Genomic DNA, 23,565 nt, shown 5'->3' with positions numbered 1-23,565 from the left:
CGATAAACTCTTATCCGTTGGACCAGAATCAATGTTGATTTTTGTTTGTTTGTTTCTCAACAGGTGCAGAGCTTGACAAGTGGCTTGCAACATCTCGATGCTGTACTGGACCTGGACCCTGGAGAGGCCCTTGATGAGCTAGTCATTGAGGTATGAGTAAATCTGAATACCCCAATGTCTCAGGTAGGCTGCCACAACGGACATGCATTTCGTAAACATCCTTGGTGCCGTTGCTAGGCCAAAAGGGAGCACTGTGAATTGGAAAGGAACTGTCCCAACTTCGAAATGTAGGAACAGTCTGTGTCCATGAAACATCGATATGCGAAAGTAAGCATCTTTCAGGTCAATGGTAGCGTACCAGTCTCCTAGATCCAGGGAAGGAATGATGGAGGCCAAGTTATCTATTACCAGTTTTGCTGAATCAGTGTGTATATTCACACATTATATGTTCACATACATATAAGTTAGTAGCACAGGGCATTGTACAGAAAAGACTATTGCTCTATATACTGCATATAAGAAGAGAGAGTCATTAAAATAGATCATCAAACATTTTCAGACAGGTTCCTTACCTTATTTTTCCTGTTGTCATTGTACTTGATTAGGTCTAAAATAAATGTTAAAACCTCTTTAGGACAGAGGTTATGAACATCCCTCAGCAAGGCCATGGCAACAGGCATAGTCTGTGTGAAGATTAAAATAATTTTTTTATTATATTAGCACAAAAAACAAAAACATTAAATATTAAATCAAACAATGAGCAATGAACAGTTTTACATTTTGAAAAGCAATTTTTAGATGGCTTTTGAAAGTCAGACTTCATGCCTTATATACAAAGGGTTGCACAATTTTTAGTTGAAAGTACTGTGAAGTTATTTTCTAAAAACAGTTAGCTCTGATGGAGACTGGAAATGGCTCTGAGTATGCAGGAGAGGAAGTTGATGCCAGGCAAATAAGGCTAAACATGGCAAATGAAACATCATGAGAAGCAGAATCTAATATTTAGGAAGCGGAGGGTTAAGAGAAACAACACTAAAGGTAGCAGGAGAGAATAAACAAAGACCAAAAGCATTTGAGACTGCAAGAATAGGAAAGAAGGCTGGGATGAGAGAGAGAGAGAGAGAGAGAGAGAGATGGTGAAAAAGGGTGAGTATTTTTGGAGGGGAGGGGTGGGAGAAGGATGTGGAAGAAGTGTGATTAAAACTAAAGTTAGGAGGTAAAAGGCCTATGGAACAGAACTCAATAACCCACAATTCTTTTAAAAACAGAGCTTGACAGGAAATCACTGTCAATCATTTCAATTGTTGTTATTTTTATCACAATAGCAAGGAGGGGCCTCAAAAGATTGGGGCACCTTTATGCTAGGCACTGTACACATACAGTATAAAAGACAGTCCTTGACTTGAGAAGTTTAGAATCTAAATTTAGATGCAACAAGTGGGTTTGACAAACCATAGGATGGAGAGGGGAAAACAAATGGCAACAGTGAAAAGATTATTCCGTTCTGCAGGCTAACTAGTGCACAACTTCAGATTCCATAATAATGACTTCTGAATAATATTTGTCATAAGAGATTCTTGGACATCAATTAATTCAAAAAACAGCTGACAAATAATATGAATATTTAACTTTAGGTAAGAGGAACAAAAATTGTTTAACAATGGTAACTAAAAACATAAGTTCTGTGTAAGATTACGTTTGCACATACTCACAAAACATTTTCCTCTATTATGCCCATATACTTGGTTCTGAATAGTGAAATATATTTTAAATTTAAAAGATTCCTGCTCTCTATTAGCTATTCAGAAAGAAGAACTGTTATAACTTTCAAATTACTGTCTGCTGACAAGAATGGAACAAACAGACACAGCATAACAAAGTTAGATACAGTCAGACTGAGATTGTGGAGAGAACCAGTGATTTTGGCTTGTGGCTCAGACAGTGTTTTTACTATTTATATTGTGGAATTTGTCACTTGTAGAAAAAAACTTCTTCCTTTGACATATCTTTAAAAAGTACAATGAGAAAACATATTTTACCTTTTGCAGAAAGTAGCTTTGAAAGTTCATGAAGTTGTTGGTCTTCACAATGTTTGGACAACTTTTACAACAAAACATTCGGGTAAAGAGTGACTTCATGGCTGGTGGTCCTGTCCATGTACTTACCATGGAATTTGCAATCTATATAATTAGGGGGAAGGGAAGGCACATTACCACCACCTCTGCAAGTTTATCATAGGCTGAACAAAAACACACATATTTGTTTCCAATAATTAAAAAAAAATACAATAATTGGACAGAATGAACAGCATTCTTCCATATGCTTGCATACTCTTTTCAACAGAAACATATTTTTATCAATATAATATCATCTCCAACATACCTTCTATGCACTGGAACTAAAATGTGTGGAACTCATTTTACTTATAGGAAGTCTGCAACTAATTACCATTGCACGATCAATTTCTGTTTTTAATTGTTTCCTCCTTTTATATTTTAGACAAATATTTTCTGTTCATTAAGCCAAATTTTCTGTCTCTACAGAAGCCAATTATGGACGAGACATTTGCAATAACAACTTCCCAAATTTACCCTGCCAATAACCTCAACCTAGATTTCAACCACGCGTCAACCACCCCAAGAGTAAAGGACCACCCCAAGAGTAAAAGGCAATTCAGGCTCCTGTCTAGCTGTAGTCATGGACTATGAGCAGACTGCAGTCAGGCAAATCTTGTGGTAGGGTGGTGGGAATAGGGGCTTCTGCCAGAGATGACTGGTGCCTGCTGAGAGTTGGGGGACACAATTTAAAGATTCACCCCTCCCCCCATAGCTTGAGTCTCCCCACCAGCACCACCGGCATGCCCACCCTCTTACCCTCAGTGGCCCCTCCCTGAAGCTCTCAGGTGTTAGCTCTGCATGGAGAGGCAGCGGCAAACAGCTGGGAGCTTCAGGGAGGGGACATTGCTTTAGCTTCACAAGGAGAGGCAGCAGCAAAAGCATCTGCTCTCCCTGCAGTTCCCAGCTATTTGCTGCTGTCTCCAGCAGCTGCCATGCAGGGAGAGGGCTTGGCAGCACCATGTGACTGAGCGGGGTCAGCAAACCCTAGCAAAAATCTGGAGGGACACATGACCCTCTCTGTCTCCTCTGGCTTCTGCCCAGCGGGGAGGGGTTCTTGGGGCTTCAGCCCCATGGGACATGTCTGCCAGGGCTCATGAATTCAGCAGGAGCAGGGCTGAAGTCCCAAGCTCCGGCAGTTGCCTCCGGCCCTCGAACTTCTGAACATTGTTGTGTGTGGCTTGGAGGGTCAGTAAGTTTGGCCACCCCGATCTATAGGACCAAGATCATCTATACTAAATTGAGCCAACAGCAGTATCTTTAGTATCTTTTTATATTTTTTTTACTTAGTCACATTAATTTCTTACCTTCTCAGTCACTGACTTAGCCACTTTTTCTGTTTCTCTGTTCTATTTACATGCTATAGTTTGCATGTGGCCTTTGGTGGAAATCTTCCATGCATGCATGAATTAAATGAATGACCAAGTTTTCCAAACCACAAGGTAAGAAGCTTGTCTTGAGTTATTTCTACTTTCAGGGAATATATAAAAGCTCTAGGACAGCTTCAATGTTCCCATCTAACTTATACTGTTCACATCATATTCAACCAACAATATATTTTTCCTTACAACTTTTAACAAGAATTGACCTTTCTGTTCCTGCTGTCAATCCCTAAGCATATTTCTTCCTTAACTACAGTAATCACCTCCTCTCCCTTAATATAAAATTTGGCCCTTTACTAGACAGTAATCTTCTTTGGACTAATAGGGACCAGGGCTACCTTTGTCTTTGAATAGCACCTAGCACAATGGAATACCCTGGGCACTCCTGCAACATAATTATTTTGAATACTAATAAACAATTATTATCTTCACCCTCACCAATCGCTCAATGAAAAATATTCAAGCCAAAATCTCTCTCAACCATTGCTTCAACCATGTCTTCTCTCTCGATATTCCATTTGACTGACTTCTCATTATGCTGCAGAGGACGTTCAAATTTCTTTCCCTAGTTTTTAAGTCCCTACACACCTCTGATCTGGTCTCCTTTTGCCTTTTCCACTATCAAGGATGCCAAACTCAAAGTGCCTCACACATCTGTACCTTCTTCCATTTTGTCTTTTTATACTTAGAATATCCTTTCAAAATCTACATGTCAAACCTTCACCCTGGCCTAACTCAAATAACTCATGAAAAAACCTCTTCTGCCACATCCCCTAAAAATTATGACGATATGCATATTTATATGTATATATGTGTGAGTGTATATACACAAACAAATCAAGATGTGTGCAGTAACTGTATAATCAAATATCCATAATCCATATTCTTCCATGCTCCGGTCTGGTTTATGTTATAGCCTCACTTGTCTGTCAAATCATTTAGATTATAATCTCTCTGGGGGCTGGGATCTGTCTTTTCTGTGAAACACCTACCACTTGCATGGACATCAACTTGTTCATATAGCTACACTCAGCAGAATTTACTCTGTTTACCAGGAGCAAACAATACAGCGATAAAAGTGTTCAGTATAATAAGCTGTTTTTAAAGTGAAAAATGAAATGAGGGAAGATGCTATCAAAGATGTTAATTTTTAATATTCACTTTTAAGCAAGAGACATACTGAGTTTTTCATAATGAATTCATTCAGAGCACTCCAATAAATATGCACGTCACTGTCGAGTCAGAAACTGACTGTATCAATGACAGTACATAATGGAGAAAGTGTACTTCTATTTTTTGTGTTAGTATTTTGTGATGCTAAAATATATTGCCACAAGTCTTTTGATTTTGAAAATAACGTTACTCTAAACATATTTTCAAACAGATATATATTGTATACATTCTCGTAATGATAGAAAGGAAGTTCAGAGAAATTAATCTATTACACACCAGAAAACATTCAGCTACTCCTTGATTATGCTTAAGATTTTTTTTTAATTTTCACTCTTTTTACATTTCTACCTGTAGGTTTCCAGTGATATCCAATTTGCTTTTTATTTGAACTCCTTTAGTACTTACTAGTTTTGTAACCAAACTGTCTCCCCGGCCTTTTTTAAGTCAACAATTTGATTCTTAATTTTCAAATGTAGACTAACATTACATTTATTTTTTCATCACTCAACCTAAAGATATATACTGCAACAATCTGAATGCACATAGTAGTCTCTCTCATGCTATAAAGGTGAAATTCACCACTTCACCAGATTTCTCAGAAGAAGGGCCAAGGACTTTCCCACCAAAATAAAATAAATTTTGGCTCTCTGATAAATTTTTAAACAAAAGTTCTTTTATTTCTGCAACTTAATGAAATCTGGAAAAATCCCTTGTGGTTTAAATGTCTGACATCTCAATTTTGACAATTATTATGAAAGCTTTCTGCAGTCTCCGTTTACAGATTAAAATAATAAAGCTTTCCTTTCAAATCAGTCATGTTAAAAATACTTGGCAAACCACTTTAAACAGGCCAGATATCAAGCCAATTTAAGAACTATGATGATTTTTGACTCATTTTCAAATGTTTACAATGTCTAGCAGATTTCTCTCATTATTTCTATGCTATGTGATCTCACCTTTGCAAGACAGAAGCAGGCCAGCATTCTCACTCGGTAGAAACATTGCTCTTGTTCTAGTATATCAGTCAGGGCAAGTCGTGATGCTGGAGTGGGGAACTTTTCCAATGCCAAAATGGATTCTTCTTGTGCAACTACATCTCTCTCATACCGAAGCTGATATTGCCACATGAAGTCAGCTTGTTCAAATTCTACCTTCCTCAATACAGACATATCTGGATCTATTCTAATCCAGAGTAAAGGAGAATCAGCACTAAAAAAAGACACACAAAACATTCATAGCTTAAAACATTGTAAGCCTACAATAGTAAATAAAAATGATGTCTCAGCTAATTGTAAATTAACAAAAAATAAATAAAAATGCTAAACCACTATTAAACATACTAAACTGCTAGCCATATGACAGGTAACAGCAAAATAAGTAATAGTCTTGATGTGTTTAATTCTCTTTCCTCAGAGACTGTATCTGGCATGGCTGAACAACGCTAAGACCACCCACAAGATGGCCAATAAGAGAGAATGGCACTGATGGTTTTTAACAAGTGGTGAACTATCATGGTGGAAACTGACAGGGATCACCAGCTCATTTCACAGACACCTAAAGCTATTAAAAGATCCAAGTCATAAGTACTACTACACAGGATTTAAAGTAGTGACCCAGAATCAAAAGGTTCCATTTACCATATTTCATTTCCACAAATTAAATTATTTAGTGGTGCCCTCCAAAAGGGTGTTTTCCTCCAATACATTATATAGCACTGTAGCCATATATAATGCTTTACAGGCCAGTAAAGGCCTCTGTTCCAAGAAGCTTATCATGTAAAAGTCAATAACACAGCAAGATGATGACACTCAGCAATAAACAAAGGATAGGGAGAGAGCACAGGAGGAGGATGAGGTTATCGATAATGAACATACGCATATCTCATGCTCTTAATGTATGCATCTTTATATTTATTAGCTTGTATAACTTCTGGGGAGAGGGAAAGCAGTGGCACCGAGAGGTGAAGTAGCTTGCCCAAGCACACACCCTGGCAGATCCAGGAACAGAACTCAGGGCTCCCAAGTCCCTGTGCAGTGCCCTAGCCACATGACCATAAATGATCAGAACCATTTACAGTTAATTTTGATCATCTCTTCTTTTGTACATGATACCTGCACTATTTGTCAAATTATTTTTGTGTATTTAATATGTAGAAATTATTCATTAAAAAATTCACCAATGAAAACGTCCTCTATAAATTTACATTACTAGATCACATGTTCAAAAACGAGGCTTAATTTATCAGATTCTTTTACTCCTAATTCTCTTGAAGAGTAACAGGCAATCTGCTTTCCTTCATGGAGGTGATGACAATGTTTACCAATAATGGACCACTGGCCTTCATCAGCACAGGAGTACATGAAAGTTGCCAACACCTTCAGTAGTTCAGAGAACAAAACCAGTTCAAACTCACAGAGAAAACAGTGGGCATTTGTTCACAGCAAGAACTGACCCTGCTTCCCTGAAGCAAGATAGTTCCAAGTGAATTAATACAAGAGTTTATAAATATACTTTTAGCATATAGGTCTCAGTACAAAACATTTGTATATAATTAATTTGCAGTCAAGATGGATTAAGTATAAATGAATCCCAGATTTCAGGAACTCATCTAAGATAGATCCATCCATCCAGGTACTCATATGGCCTTCACTGAGCTCCATCAAATATTTCCCTAAGTTTAATGCAAGGGCAACAAATTCTACTGCAAAACTAAAATTGCAATTAACACTTCTTTATTAAATACTTGTTTAAATTTTATTTTTAAACTAAGTTTAGAGATATGATTAGAAATGCACAGGAATGAACATCTTCATTTATTCCAATAGATTATCATGCCCAGTTTGAGCTTTCTACAAAAATGGCTCATATTACTCTACCCATTTATAGTAGAATAATAAGAATTTCCTAAACTATCCCCAACTAGGAAAATAAAACCTCAGATATTGAAAAACAATGACAAATATAAAAATTATACGGATTACAGGAATAAACAGCAATTATGAACTGAAAGATAAATATTATCACCCAAAACCTTAAAAAATGCCTAGGGCATATATTAATACTAATAAGGGAATTATATGTAAGCATGGAGGAGACAATGTCCCTTTGTCTTCAACAAACCAACTTACTCCATTGCAGAAAGATCCATGTCCACCTCTTCTCCATTCATTAACGGAATCTTTTTTTTCTTATTTCTGTGTTTTAAAAAAGTGATACAATTTAAGCTATACCTTAAAAATGAAGAATAACTATACTGACTCTTTCTCTCTCTATATATAACAACATATAACATGTTTAAATCAGGATTAAGTGTAATATGTGATCACTGTGAAAACTGAGATAAAGTACGTGTACCTATTAAAAACATCATTATGTTATAGCAGAGGTTCTCAAACTTCATTGCACCACAACTACCTTCTGACAACACAACTAATACATGAACCCAGGGGATGGGAAGGAGCAGAGTCCGAGCCCTGCAGCCCTGGGTGGAGGGGGAGACAGGGGCACAGCCCGAGCATCACCACGTTGGGTGGGGAAAGATGAGACCGGAGCCCCAGCCCCACTGCCCTGGGTGTGGGGTGGAGCTCGGGCTTCAACACTGGATCCTAGCAAGTCTAATGCTGGCCCTGGCAACCCTATTAAAATGGGGTTGCAACTCACAGTTTGAGGTCCCGACTCATAGTTTGAGAAGCACTGTGTCATGGGTTTATATTTCAGTCTTTCTAAAGTCCTCACTGCCGGTGGTCCTGACAACACCCCATCAGTGATGCCACTTCCATGAAGAGGTATTTAGCTTTGTTTATTAAAATTTCTCATTGTGTATTTTGATTATTTATGTTTTGCTGAAGGTGGGGTAACATCATGGCGTACATATGCATGTTCGTAGTTTTTGTAAAACTCCAAAATAAATGATTTTTGGGAAGGGTCTTTTTTTAGTTACTTAATTCCCCTTCTCTCCCACTCTGACTCATTTAAGATCCTGCAAACCCTTACTCACATAACTTGAAGCACATGAGGAGACCCACTGTTTTAAATAAGACTACAGTACTTACATGCTTAAAATTAAGTACACACATACATCTTTGCAAAGTTGAGGCTGAAGTGATTTTAAAAAAATCTTTTTAGGAGACTGAGACAATCTGAATAGGGAGGTATTTGGTTTGTTTTATTCATCAGTTTAATCAATACAGTCTTGATAATTTTAGGGAAGGGGAAAATATGATATTTTTTAATCCAGTTGTCTGACTTGAGTTATTTCTTGTTGTTTCTGGTCTTCTTTCTTGGGGAGATTTCCCATTCAGAGCCATTTCTCTTTGAGCAATTCATAAAGAAATTAAAATTTACTAAAAACTCTTCCATATTACACAAACAAGTTTCTGTTTAGATTTTTACAAGGCCTAGGAACTTTATGAACAACTGGAAATTTGTTTTCAAGTCTTAGTATCTGATTACCTGTGAATGTAGTGCTAATGACGGGTTCTGCTTTTTCCTCTGAATTTTCTCTCTTTGACACATTGTAGATATGTCTGCTAATTATATTATATTATTATTGCCTTCATTTTCAATAAGATAATATGGAACATGTGCATGAAGTCAGTATGGCTGATAGAAATGAGCTTCTAGAAATGAAAATTACCATAGCTGACGTGGAAGAAGAATTCAAAGAACTTAATGCACTCAAGTTGGGGGCACTGAGTAATTTCCATACCAGAATACTTAATACTGGCACATGAGATTGCTAGTCCAGTAGCAAGGATTTTAATACATCTATCTATTTGGGAGAATAGTCATCTACCAATGCCTGGAGAAAGATAATGTTGTACCTATATTTAAAAAAGGGGGAAAAGGTGATCCAGGCAATTACAGACCTGTTAGTTTGACCTCAGTACTATGCAATTATTCTTTCCTTAACAATTAGAACAAATTGTGAAGGAACAAAAAATTAAATTCAAGGAGGTAAAGGGATGCAATGCAACATGGGTTTACCATGCCAGACTAACCTACTTTCAGAAAATAACTGATTTTTTAGATAAATTTAGATTTAGATTTTTTAGATAAATCTAATGTACTTGGATTCCAGTAAAGCATTTGATACAGTACCACATGGGAAATTATTAGTAAAATTAGAGAAGATGAGGATCAGGTACTAGAACTGTCAAGTGAATAAGGTACTGACTAAAGGGAAAAAGGCAAATGATTGTGCTGAAAGGTGAATTACTGTATTCAAGGGAGGTTACTAGTGAAGTTACTCAAACATAGGTCTTGGGAGCAATCTTATTCAATATTTTTATTAATGAGCTTGGCACAAAAAGTAGGAGTGTGCTAATGAAATTTTGCTGATGATACAAAGTTGGGAGGCAATCTCAATAAAAAAGAGGAGCTGAATATTACACAGGAAGAGACGGATGACCTTGAATACTGGAGTGACAGAAATGAAATGAAATTCAATAGCACAAAGTTCACGGTCATGCACTAAGGGTCTAATAATAAGAATTTCTGCTACAAGCTGGGGGCTCATAAGTTGGAAGCGACAGAGGAGAAAAGAGATCTGGGTATGTGGGTTTATCACAGGATACTATGAGCCACCAAAGTGACATGGCTGTGAAAAAGGAAAATATGATTCTAAGCTACATCAGACAAGGCATTTCCTATAGAGACAGAGAAGTATTAATGCCATTGTATACAGCACTGAGACCTCTTGGCATACTGTGTACAACTCTGGTCACACATGTTCAAGAGTAATTAATTTAAACTGGAACAGGTGCAGAGAAGAGCCACTAAGCTGATCAGGGGAATGAAATGCCTATCTTATGAGAGGAGATTGGAAGAGCTTGGCTTGTTTAGTCTAACAAAAAGGCGGCTGAGAAAAGATATGATTGCTCTCTATAAAGGGAGAGTAAATACCAGGGAGGGTATTTACCACAGAGCTATTTAAGATAAAGAATAACGTTGGCACAAGAACAAATGGGTATAAGTTGGCCATGAACAAATTCAGACTTGAAATTAGGTTTCTAACCATCAGAGGTGAGGTTCTGGAACAGCCTCCTAATAGGAGTTGTAGTGGCAAACAACTTAATTATTTTTAAGAGGGAGCTGGACAAATTTATGAATGTGATTATATGATGGGGTTGCTTGTGATGGTAGGGGGCAGGGCTTGGCAGCCATAGGGCTCACTTCTGGTTTTCATCTTATGTTCCTAAACGTCATGCTTCATGGTTTCAGCTGGCCACCTACAGCAGTCAGAAAGGGATGTCCCCCCACCAGAATATACTCTGGTTTGCTCTTTTTAAATTTTCTTCCTTTGAAGCACCAGTGATGGCCATGCCTGGAGATGGGACATTGGATGGAGCATGCCACGGCTCTAAACTGGCACTGAGCAGTCTCTCTCTCAGGTGCCTAACTAGCTGGTTCTTGCTCACATGCTCAGGGTTTAACTGATCACCATATGTGGGGTTGGGAAGGAACTTTCCCTCAGGATAGACTGGCAATGACCTTTGGGATTTTTCACTTTCCGTGTGTGGGTACAGGTCACTTGCCAGGATTATCTTGGTATATCTCACTTAATCATTTCCCTGCCACTATGGAGGCCTCAGGCTTTACTGCACCTCGGTCCTTCCTGCTCTCTGCCTGTGGCACACAACAGCATAGTCTCCTGTGGGCTGTAATATTTTGGTCTAACTAATTTTGGTTGTTGAGTTAATTGGTGCTGGTTGCTATAGGTGACCTGTAATATACAGATGGTCAGACTATATGATTTGGTGGTCCCTTCTGGCCTATGATTCTATTATCACAAAATTGGTAAATTATACAGTAAGATTATCAACATTTACAAAAAGAAGTATTAAAAGATTTAGATTTCACATTTCCCATTAATTGTACTGGACATCATTATACATACCTTCTATAAACATCTGCATTCTGTAGCTCTAATTCTTACCTTCTGCTTTTGGAATGGCAAGGTATATCATGTTTAAGACTGTTTTCTTCTATCTGCAACGTATGGTTGAAAGATCCATCAAGTTCTTGGACTGTCACTTTAAGAGGACCCTGAAGAAAATTAAGATAATTTAATTATTAGAGTAATAAAAATGAATTTGTCTAATATAAATATAAACCTAAAGTTTATAAATGTGTGTACAGAGATAAATGCATATCAGCAGTGTTGTAAACTATGGAAAATGGACCTTACCACATATTTCTGGGTCCCAGGAGAAGTGTAGTCTTGCTTTATTTCCAATTCCAATACATTTCGTTTTCTATTAAACGCAAAACTGCCATAAAATTTGACCACACCACTCTGATCCCTAATAAATTGTATAGGAATCTTGAGGGAAAACAGATAGTGTTTATAAATAAAAATAACTTTTATAAGATTTACATTCTCACATTTTGCACTAGATTTGTATTTGACTGTCACAGCATAAAAAGGTTCAAAGAAAAGTGGAGAGGGGAAAATATTTTGGGCTCCCTTCAGTCCCATCACTGGGAGATAAAAGCCATGTGCAAAGGGAGGACCTCAGGAATATTTTTTAAAATAGTCTTATTGAAGATTTTTATATGCTGGTAGAGAAAACAAGATTACAGAAAGCAACAAAAAGAACTGTAGACAGAATACCTACTACTGTGAAGTGTCATAATGAAAAGCCGTATTATTTCATACCATTTTCCACAGGTGTCCTTGCGCACTTCCTCTAGCACAGAGATCCCCAAACTGTGGGGCACACCCCCTTGGCGGGGCATGGAGGAATGCACGGGGGGCACAGAGTGGCCCGGGCCAGCCCCCACAGGGGCTGGGGAGGAAATGCCACCCAGCCCCTTCCCACCCCAAGCTCCGCTCTGGTCTTGCCCCTGCCCCTGTGTCCCCAGCTCCCATCCTCTCGCCTGGCCCCGTCCCCAGCCTTGGCGCGGCTCCGCTTCTGGGCCAGCACCAGCCCCTTGCCTTAGCCACGGCTCTGTTCCTGGCCTGGGGCCGAGCTTGGGGGCAAGGCTGGGAGTGGAACCGCACCTGGCCACAGGCCTAGCTGCCAGCCCCCATCGCAGCCCAGCTGCAGCTCTGCTCTCGCCCCTGCCCCAAGCTTTGGCCCCGGCCGCGTACTCCCCCCCACCCCCCGAGCCCGGGGGAAAGGGGGGGGCACGGAGAGGGGGAAAGGGGGGGCGTGACCCCCAAAAGTTTGGGGACCACTGCTCTAGCAGTACTGGGTCTCTCTTCAGGAAGGCCAGACTCTCAATTTGAGCACCACCAGTAAGTAGGATTGATTTTTTGTGTGTTTTGGCCAAGTGAAACTCAGAGAAATGTGACCAGAGATTATAGTTTATTGTTTTCTACCCAGATTTCACATAAAACATCTATTTTCTAGAAGCTTTTCAATCTGGGTCATTATGGTAGTGTTCTTGGGTTTGTCACCATCAGTAAAATTGAATATGAACAGTGATCTCCACCAGTTTTGTATTTCAGGCAGCTACTGGTTTAACCATTTCTGTGAATAGTTTTAGTTTGTGTGACAACTATTGCTTTATTTTATTCACAACCATATGGCATGTGTGATCCCCTTACACTTAACAATCTGTCCCAACTTGTATTTAGATTAGACACTCTGGTTACCATCCCCAAACCTGAAGAAGAGCTCTGTGAAGCTTAAAACTTTGTCCCTTCCACCAACAGAAGTTGGTCTAATAAAGATATTACCTCAACTACTTTGTCTCTCTGATTTTGCTGCAGCCATAAAATATTCATTTAAAATACCAATGAAAATAGATAAAAAATTATTTTTAAATTTCTGCTGGTATTAGGGCTCACTTTGATCTAAAAAATGTACTGTTATTATCAATCTGCTACCCCAGGTTATTTATGCCACAGTGATTTACTGGAAATCACATCTGAAAATGCACCAGACTATAGCATTTTCCACGTTAGACTTTAGCATATTTCTAATGGCAATGCCCCTGGATCCCTATAGTATAGTTTGACCTTTAATTACATGAGAGCGCTTGAACTTTATAGTAATTTCACTACTGGTAAAACTGACAAATACTGCAACTCCTTCCAGTCTTGAAAAGCAAAGAGCACCCAGAAAAAGCCAGCATACTGTAAGTCACTATGAAAGGAATATGAATAAGTCATTTGTGCCTATTTTTAATATTAATCCCTTTGTTTCTAACTCTTAAAAATTTAGGCATTTCATATCTTCCTGCACATTCCTTTAATAGTGCCAACAAAAAGCTACATTTCTTCTCCACTTTAACAATCCAGAACTAGAATGAAAAGGATACACCCACTGCTTTATTAAAGGCTGGATGTCTTTGCCAGAGACATTAGAGATGGATTTCAAAAATCCAGATGTGGAAACCAGCATCTGACTCCACATGTGAGACTGGAACTTTTGAGACGAGGCAGTGCTGGCCAGACTCAACAGTTTGTTGAAAACCTAAAATGAAAGAAAAATTCATTTTACATATTTTGAATACTGAATTATATGAATTTTTTACCTTGATTGTCTTCAGGCAACATTAACGCCAATCAGCTCCTTCTGTAACGTTTACCTTAAAAAAAAAATCAATCCCTTTCAAAACAAAGGGATTTCAGAAACTCATTAGCTTGTCGCTACCTGAAGTTGGGATTTGCAGATAGAGTGCAGAGACAATGGGGTAAAAACAATGCTGCTGGGAAGAGGTTAGGCCTAATTCAAAGGCAGCTGCAGTGCCAGCATTATCTTTATTGACAAATAAAATGTTTAGCCCTGGGACAAAAGGAAGTTACACACTATTTCTCCCTTTCCTATCTTTGCTCATCACTCATCATCAGGCATATTTTAACAGGCAGTTTTCTAATAAATTTACATGGAGTTGAATGCAGAAATGTATTTCAGTATCTATTATCTAGCTATAAGCATTTCTAAAGCACAAGACTATAAATGCTTTGAGAGCTTACAGTTGAGGTTAACTATCATCAACAGCAATAATTTCTTTTACACAAATATGATAATACATATGATTTCTTTACCTCCCTTTTACATCTAAGATGCATTCTCCAATAACTAACTTACCTAGTTATATGTGCATTTTTATAAAAAAAATTCTTTATGATTATATCTCATGTATAGGGCCCTACCAAATTCACAGTCCATTTTGGTCAATTTCATGGTCATAGGAATATTAAAAATCATAAATTTCATGATTTCAGCTATTTAATCTGAAATTTCATGATGTTGTCATTGTAGGGGGGTTACAAAGATACTGTAGGGGGTGTTACGGTACTGCTACCCTTACTTTTGTGCTGCTGCTGGTGGCGGCGCTGTCTTCAGAACTGGGCAGCTGGAGAGTGGCAGCTGCTACCCGGGAGCCCAGCTCTGAAGACAGATCCACCGCCAGCAGCAGCGCAAAAGTAAAGATGGTGTGGTATGATATTACCACCCTTACTTCTGTGCTACTGCCTGCAGAGCTGGGCCTTCAGTCAGCAGCCTCCACTCTCCGGCCACCCAGCTCTGAAGGCAACAGCACAGAAGTGAGGGTGGCATGGTATGGTATGGTATTACCACCCTTGCTTCTGCACTGCTGCTGGCGGGGCACTGCCTTCAGAGTTGGGTGCCAGGCCAACAGCCACCGCTCTCTGGCCGCCCAGCTCTGAAGGCTGCGCAGAAGTAAGGGTAGCAATACTGTGACCCCTTTAAAATAAACTTGCAACCCCCCTGCAACTCCCTTTTGGGTCAGGACCCCCAATTTGAGAAACATTAGTCTCCCCCCATGAAATCTGTATAGCATAGAGTAAAAGCACAAAAAAGACCAGATTTCATAGTCTATGCCGCATTTTTCATGGCTGTGAATTTGGTAGGGCCCTACTCATGTACTACATTACTGTGTTATGACTCAAAGTCTACTAAAAACTCGATTATACCTTGCTATAAAAGAAGATTAACATCTAAGGCTATCGTAAAACAAGCTACTGAATTTATTTCTCGGGACAGTAAACTGCTGTATTTAAAGTGCATATCAGGGTTGACTTTTCTTTTACACTGACTACAAAGGACAAGTTACCAACTGGATACTGTATGAAGGAACATAGTATAGGTTGCTGTGATTCCAGTTTAAACAAGAGCCATTAGAGTTGCATGTTTTGTCCTATATTTTATCATTATACCAATTAAGAGAATTACATCTCTAGTGACAAGAGAGGAATACTGCTTTCAGAGTTCTGGTTCTCCCTTTATTAACAGTGTCACATTTTTTCTTACAAAATCATAAAATCGAAAGAGAATTGGAAATCTCACAAATATTTAACTTTTCAAAGAAGCTGCATTCTAATTATTATTATTTAGTTATGATAATGATAGGAATCCAACATAGGCCAGAACCCTGCTGGTTCTCTTTTTTGTGTAAAATTTTTTTGCTTACTATGTTTCAAGCAGTAACTCTACTGGAGGCAATGAAATTGTGAAGATGTCACTGAGGAGATAATTTGGGGTTCAGAACCTTTATTACTAGCTGTATCTGAGAAGGCAATAACCAACCTGCACATTATAATCCAGTTTACCTGTACTATGAGCACATTTTATCTCGAAGTTATTGATACACAAGCAAACACGAAACCCCAACATGATTTTTAAAAAGTCACTTTCAGAACATAATTGTACTTAAAGATAAAAAGTTGAATATACCTCATATAAGAATTTAAACACCTACTTGTAGCATGAACTCCATACTGATCCTGTTTTCTATCAATCTCATAACAAGATGGGCTTTACACTGGAACATAGTGTAATATTCCCAGGACAGTGTGTGAGGGTGTTTTATCGAAAAATGCAGATGTGATGCAGGGCTGAAAAATTAAATCAAAATAATTTAATGTATTTTCTGTTCTGAATATTACGGCAAAAAGCTCACAAAAGTTACTGATAAACAAGATGATTGCAGTATACATTCATATTGTTTCTACTTATTTAAGATGACAATGCATCATGGGCTTATTCATGAAAAAGTCTACAATTTTTATAATGTAAAGATAGGTGTATGTATATTACATAGAGGAGTACAGAGAATAAATGAGAATAAACTACAGTTTGAACAGTAATATTACAAACATGAAGTTGTCTAGTAAGAATTTAAACAATAAAAACCAGTGTGGAAAGGGTATATGTCATCAGACTACTGAGAATTGCTCATATCTTTGTGGGGGGGTTCCCCCTTCATTTGAAAGTAATCTGATTGCAATTACTATATATTTAAACAAACATTTATTTGGAAAGCATACAACTGATTGTTCTACAAAGGAGAACAACTTAGTTGACCTTCTATGGATTTCACTTATTTTACTTCAGTTTCATTTGAAAGCCAATCTCTGCAGCAAGGCTGTTGTTAATAGATGGTAAAATAGCTAGAAAAAGAATTTTTGTTTAAAGCATAACATCTAAAGAATATTTCACTGGTCTTGAATTGCAGCAAACCATCCCTTATCCTATACACTGTTTCAGGTAGATTTTACCGTCAAAAATAGCTAAAATGAACGTGAACAAGCTACATATTGTATTAACAATGTAATTTAATTGGCCAACAGAAATTAGTATAAGAAGTCTCCTTCCATTTCTAAGTCCACTATTCTGCATTTATTTTTAGGTTGAAAAGTTGATGTTTGTTCAAACACAATTTAAAAAATGCTTTCATGGAAGAACTTTCAATATGTTTCAAGAGAATATAATTTTATCATACTTTAATAAAATGAAAAAAACATTGATTATAAAACTTTTTGTGCAGCACCAAACACAACAAGGTCCTGGTCCATGACTAGAGCTCCTCAGCACTTGGATAGTACAACTAAATTAAAAAAGAATAATGTAATCCTTTTAAGATATTTAAAAATAAATAAAAGTTTACTAATCAAAGCATAGCAAAACCTAAAAACACCTTCAGTATTTAGGCACACTGGCATCTCCTGTACAAGGTACATGATATGTCCCAAAGTAGTGGAGGTCAGTAATCATCATATTTTCAAATTCACTTGCTTTTAAGTTGCTCTGAGACAGGCCTAAAATTTCCAGTGTACGTTTTGGTTAGAACATTTTATTAATTAGTCACCCTCACTGACACTGCCCTTGAAGATGAAGAGGAATTTAAACAAAAATCTGGATTAAATCATACTTGTAAATTAAATATTTGGAAAATAAAATATCACACTGCATCACTATATGATCAGATAATGAAAGGCCTTATGATAACATCTACAAGAAATAGAGTTAAAAGTTCTCATAACTAATTCTGAATTTCACAGTGTCTGTTGGGTTTAAAATCATAATGCACATGATCTGCAGATTCCCCCTCTGAGGAGAATAGCTTGTATGGCATACAGACATATTTTAAATGGACTTCTTCTTGATAAGATTTAAAATAACTCTTAAAAATAAGTTGCCTGATCTATAGTTCAGTTCAAAAATAGAAAAGTTACTGTAATTGCCTTATTCGTGAGAAAAATAAGAACATTTGCCTGTTTTCCATTAGTAGAGAAGAAACTGGAGATGATAAATTTTATAAGTCTGAATTTATTTTTGTTTGGCTGATGAATTAACGTTCAGTGACTGGTTTTGTTGTGCTAGAGTTTTGCCCTTTAGTTATTTTTGTAGGTGTTTTATATTGAATTTTCCATAAACTGGTGACATGTCTGAAGACATTCGACCCAGATGAGATCATGCCAACTTCCTCAAAAGTGGTCTTATGTATCTGGATTTTTTATATTATTATTTTATTTTTTGGTCAGAGACCAACAATCTCTGTGATATGAAAAACACAGAATATTCTTAAATTGCTGCTTTAAACTTTCCCAAGTTAATGCTTCCTAGCGATGACCTATTCAAACTTGCATGGCTTCAAGGTAGGCCCTTGCACCTTTTTTTCCAGACTTGGGAAGCAGAGAAGGGGGAGCTGCAAGGCAGAGTGAGCAAAATTCGTAAAAATTCAAGGGCTAGGCTGAGAAGCCTCACCTTTTGGATCAACATCCATCCGAGGAAACATTCACCTTCCAGAATCTCCTACCTAGGCTGTTCACGTTGTGGAGAGAAAGTCAGGCCACTGCAACCTCTGACCAGTCTCTCCCTGCACCTGAAGGAGGCCCACTAACAAGAAGTGCTGGGCCAGCAGATCATCATCTGGCTCCTTGTCTGTTGTTTCAGCTCCTACTTTACAAGAGCCCAGAATACTGTGAGAAGTGAAGAATTCCCAAACTTCCTGTTATCCTAAGTAACTTATTTTTCTTTCCCTATTTTTTGCCTTGAACTTAACTGGAAGACACACTAGCCTTTTATTTTCTTTATTTTTAAGATGGGAAAGTGAACGAGTGGCTGTGTGTATGCATGTCTGTGAGGGCGTCCTATAACAGGTGTATAAACCACATGCCAGTGATAAGGTGTTAAAGAGCTGCTGTAGGCCTGGCTGGACCTGCCCCTATCAGTTACGTCACGGGTGGAATAAAGGTTTAAAAGCAGGAATTCCTAGGCAATTGATGGGCAGCTCTGAGAGACAGCAGACAATAGCTCTACACCCTCAAGCAGATCTCCTGGAAAGCGTCAGGGAAACTGCCGTCAAGAAGGTCATTCACCGATGTCCAGTGCCTGCAAGGAGGTAGCAGGCTCCATCATATCAGCTGGGCAGGATAGATTTGGTAAGCCCCAAAGTTATTTGTGAAATGTTCTGTGCTCCAAACCTCTGCCCTTCTCACAGGTAGTGAATCAGGAATTATACTAACAGAACTTCGGGAGTGGGGAGCCAGGAATCCCCATCTCCTTCAAATGTACACAGACTTTGTGGCTTAAATTAGTATTGGAGAGACTCCTATTTATCAGGCAGGGACACCCAATGGATTTAGCAGCACCCAGACAAAAGTAGGCACCCATCAGTGACACAAGAATTGTGACTCACCCATAAAGTTTACATGAAGAAGGTACCAGAAAGAAAAAGTGCTCATAGTTTAAACAGCCCTAAATATTGTCTCATAAAGACAGTTGTTATACTGTGTTTTGAACCTGAAAGTATTGAAAGACTTGATATTGTCATCTATAATTTCTGGTAAATAAAAGTTTGTTAAACTTCTGTTTATCAAGGTTGTTCTGCTAAAGTTAGTATTATAATCTCTGTCGAGGACAGAGGAGGAGAGGATAAAGGTTAGCCACCACATAAAAAACCGAAGCTTGAGAAGAAAGTTTTATAATTGGCTCCGAGGTTGTGGTTAGGACAGTAGATCGCCTAATACTAAAACAAGTTATTTAACAAACTTTAAATTATTGGTTTGATTGACTTTGGTAAAATCTTTAATTGGGATTTATAAATATGCAGACAACCACCTTCTTAGTCTCTTTTACAGAATGTATAGAGATTGACTGGTTTTTGTACTAATTTGATGATTTAACTCCAATCCAATATTGACCTTAACTTGATTACTTATAACATTTTGTTTTTAGTTTAATATTAATAGCTTACCTTTGGTGATATGTTTCCTTGATTTTAGTTTTAAAATTTTAATAATGTGTACAATTGAGACCAAGTCACATTTATTTTTAATAAGTAACAGGGGTCTATATCCTTTGAGGATCTGGCATGGAAACCACCAGGTCAAACTTAAAGTCTGACCAACTCCCCTAATAAATGTACAGCGTCTGCATGTTTCTCTCTCTCTCTCTCTGTCACACACATGCACACAGTCAGCTCTTTTTGTAATTTCTTCTTATATCCAAGAAACTGTTAGACTATTTCAATCTACTTGCATTTTTGCAGCAGCTAAGCACTGTATAGCTAGCAACCCCACAGTCAAAGGCTGTCCAAGAAGGGCCAAAATCTGTGAATGTGAAAAAATATGAAGTGACCCATTTAATTCATATGCAGCTTCACTTTGAAACAGACATCCCTATTGCAGTGAACTGTATTGTTTCCTTTCTCCCATGGAGTGCTTCAAATTGTGGGGATTTAAAGAAAACCAGGGAATCTGTAGCTAGCAATACTTGTGTTTTGCTGCTTGTGAATTACATGTATTTGCAAAAGATAGGTTTTTCTGGAGACTGAAATGACTGAAAAATAACTATGGAAATTAATTGTATTTTGGCCACATTCCAAAGGGCTGTTGAGGAGAACATCAGTGCTAAAACCTAACTCTTCTTCATTAGATTGCTTGAGAGTGAAGTGAGTTATCTAGTCAGTCCCTCTACCTGTGAATAACAGGGTTGATTTTCTTTATGCAAAAGTTATCTCTGAGAACTGAGTGTCTAATTAGTTTTTCCCATCTCCCCAACATCCTAATGAGTTTCATAGAATGACAGAGCTGAACAACCAAAGACAAAGGCTCTTCATCATACTGAGTCTTCGGAGATTACACTAACCATGTACGATTTTGCTCTAAATGCAAACTGAAATACATTTAGAGCCTGTTGCGGTTCAGTGATGAGACAGAACACAGCTTTATGCAAGCAAACAGGCTGGTCAGCGGAGATGGGCTGTTCTGCCCCCCCTGCCTTCCACCTTCTCCTTATATTATATTTCTCCCCCTAAGCATTACACACTGCTACACAAAGGAATGTATGACGTTGATTCATATGCTTAGTTACCATCCTCTATCTACTACAATCCTGGTTCTCAGGCCTTGAGCCCAGGCTAAAGAAACCTCCCACAGTTGCTGTCCAAACAATCAAGTTCTCAGGGTTCATATCTAGCCCTTGTCCTTGGATAGAGCAATGTGTGCATTGCTCCTAGGAAACAGTCAGGGTGTGCCCCGCCTGCTTCCAGGTGGAATAGCTAGACATTAACCCTTCAGGAGCCAATGTTTTTAATTATTTAGTGTTTCATGATTATGGAGCCTGCTTCCTATCTACATTTAGATAGCCACATCTATTTTAGTTATTAAATTAAAATGGAACAGATTAGCAATACTGCTTTAATTTATATCGGAGGTGTAAAATGACCTGATACTCTTATGAAGGGCATTATATACCATCTATTATGATTTTCTGAGAGAAATGTCATTTTTATACAGATGGTGTCCACTTAATACCTAACCAGGGATCAGAAAGGCTTTAAACGGGACTGTAGTGATTCAAAGATGTCTGCCTCTCAACAATTATAGAAATAAAGGCCCGTCACAAATGCTATCAACTTTCTCCCAGACCCATCTAAGAGGCAAGAAGAAATGCAAAGCTGTCTGAACATAATTTTCATTATAAAAATATCCCCTCCACTAGAAATATTCATAATTTACGGAAGTTAGCAATTTAAAGACAATTTATGTACAAGGCAACATTAAAAACATACCTACAAAATAAGCAACAAATAAAAAAAAGTGACTAAATATGATTATGTGCACTCCTTTTTTGCAATGAGGAAAGCAGAGAAAGTGTGCAAATGGAAGCACACAGACGTGTCTGACAGCCTTCAGCACTGCAGGTATTGGGAACATGTACAATTTTAAGCATTTTAGGGTAAGGTATTCTCTGTTACACAATTCTAAATCCAGAGTAAATCCACTGAAACTAACGAAGTTACAACATAAAGCAAAATCCAATCCCTAGTTTGTTGGCTTTTAAAAAACTTGATCTATTTTTCTGTGTCTTTCCCCAACACCACTCATCTGAAGTCAGTTTCTCTGAAGTGAAGAATATGTTGCTGTTATACTTTTAGCTGCCAACAAAAAAACAAAACAAAACAAAAAAACCCAACACTAAGTCAAGTCCTAGTTCAGCACGTCCAATTCAGTTTAACAAGGTATCAACCAGACCAGGAGGCCTAAAATTAGACGCACCAGCTACGCCTTGTTTTCCAGAGGCGTGTGCAGTAAGACCATATTACTACTTTGCCTGATTTGCTATTTGTGAAAGAGCAGGGCACTGAATTAAAGCAAAATCCAACATGAGCAGGTAGGCAAAGTGGAATAATGGCTTGGAATACACATACAAGCTGATTCTGTGATTGTCAACAACCATATAGACTTGTGTGGTTAAGGATTCACCGAGGTGGGAAACTGATAGTTAGTTAGTTTCCAGCCCTCATTCTGAAAACCTCTCTTTCTTTGTTTTTTTTAAAATCAGTGTACAGGTATTAAATGGGTTTTCTGAGGCTATGAGTTCTGATTTTAAACCAAAATAAAATCTGGATGTGCATACATTCAAAAGCAGAAAAGCATTCCTGCAGATGGCTCAGCCCATCTACTTTTATCAATGGCTCTTAACAGCTGGTCTACTTAATTTTCACTTTTCTAATTAACAGGACAAAAGCTCAACATCAAAAGAGTGAATGGAACAAGAAGTGATATCAGAAACAAGAGAGCAAAGAAAAACAAATCCAACTACCAAATTCTCCATTAATACTGTTTAAAAATCTAAAAATGATTAAAAATCATTGTAAAAATAGCAGGAATTAAGTTTTTTACTCCCTTTTCCTCTCCTGTCCCTGTAATGAAAACTGGTTTTCACAGCAGAATTAAAAACATTCAATAAAAATAAGTGTCTACGTTTTAAAATTAGAGATTCATAAAACAATAGTGATAAACTACACCCACGATGTACTTTATGAGACCGTTAATACATGCCTTAGGCAGCTGAAGTCCTTCAGCCTTTGGTCTTGTGCCTCACAACACACCCAAAGTATATATTAATGGCCTCATAAAAACCACACCCTACGACTTATAGTTTAAACAAACATACTTGTCTTTCTCTTTTCCTCCTCCAAATATTGGATGCAGTAAAACTCCACCAGTCTTCAGTTCATATACCACTATTTGGTCTAGTTCCTAAAAAGTACGATATAAAAAAATGTATATATTGTTAAGCGGAAGAGGCTAATTAGTGGGCTTTCCACTGTTCTATAAAGTGATTATTTCTTAACCTCAGACCTGAACAATAAAAAGTGAAAATGTATTTGAAGTAATTTTACTAATT

The 23,565-nt window shown here is 37.8% G+C and overlaps 1 protein-coding gene across 1 annotated transcript in view; it reads right to left on the bottom strand.

Annotated features, from left to right (window-relative positions):
• TAF2 (TATA-box binding protein associated factor 2) overlaps window positions 1-23,565 on the bottom strand; it is a 107,284-nt gene that overhangs the window by 47,643 nt on the left and 36,076 nt on the right. Inside the window, exons 10-18 of the mRNA XM_084620496.1 lie at window positions 23,332-23,417; window positions 16,346-16,481; window positions 13,940-14,094; window positions 11,859-11,973; window positions 11,607-11,716; window positions 7,798-7,863; window positions 5,626-5,878; window positions 2,040-2,180; window positions 573-683 (exon numbers count right to left, since the gene is read on the bottom strand). Of these exons, the coding sequence (XP_084476622.1) occupies window positions 573-683; window positions 2,040-2,180; window positions 5,626-5,878; window positions 7,798-7,863; window positions 11,607-11,716; window positions 11,859-11,973; window positions 13,940-14,094; window positions 16,346-16,481; window positions 23,332-23,417 (1,173 nt within the window). The remainder of the gene's footprint in view (window positions 1-572; window positions 684-2,039; window positions 2,181-5,625; window positions 5,879-7,797; window positions 7,864-11,606; window positions 11,717-11,858; window positions 11,974-13,939; window positions 14,095-16,345; window positions 16,482-23,331; window positions 23,418-23,565) is intronic.

This window comes from Lepidochelys olivacea (genome assembly GCF_965140295.1).
Source record: "Lepidochelys olivacea isolate rLepOli2 genome assembly, chromosome: 2".
Taxonomy (NCBI): domain Eukaryota; kingdom Metazoa; phylum Chordata; order Testudines; family Cheloniidae; genus Lepidochelys; species Lepidochelys olivacea.
This window is presented reverse-complemented; position numbering and strand designations above follow the sequence as displayed.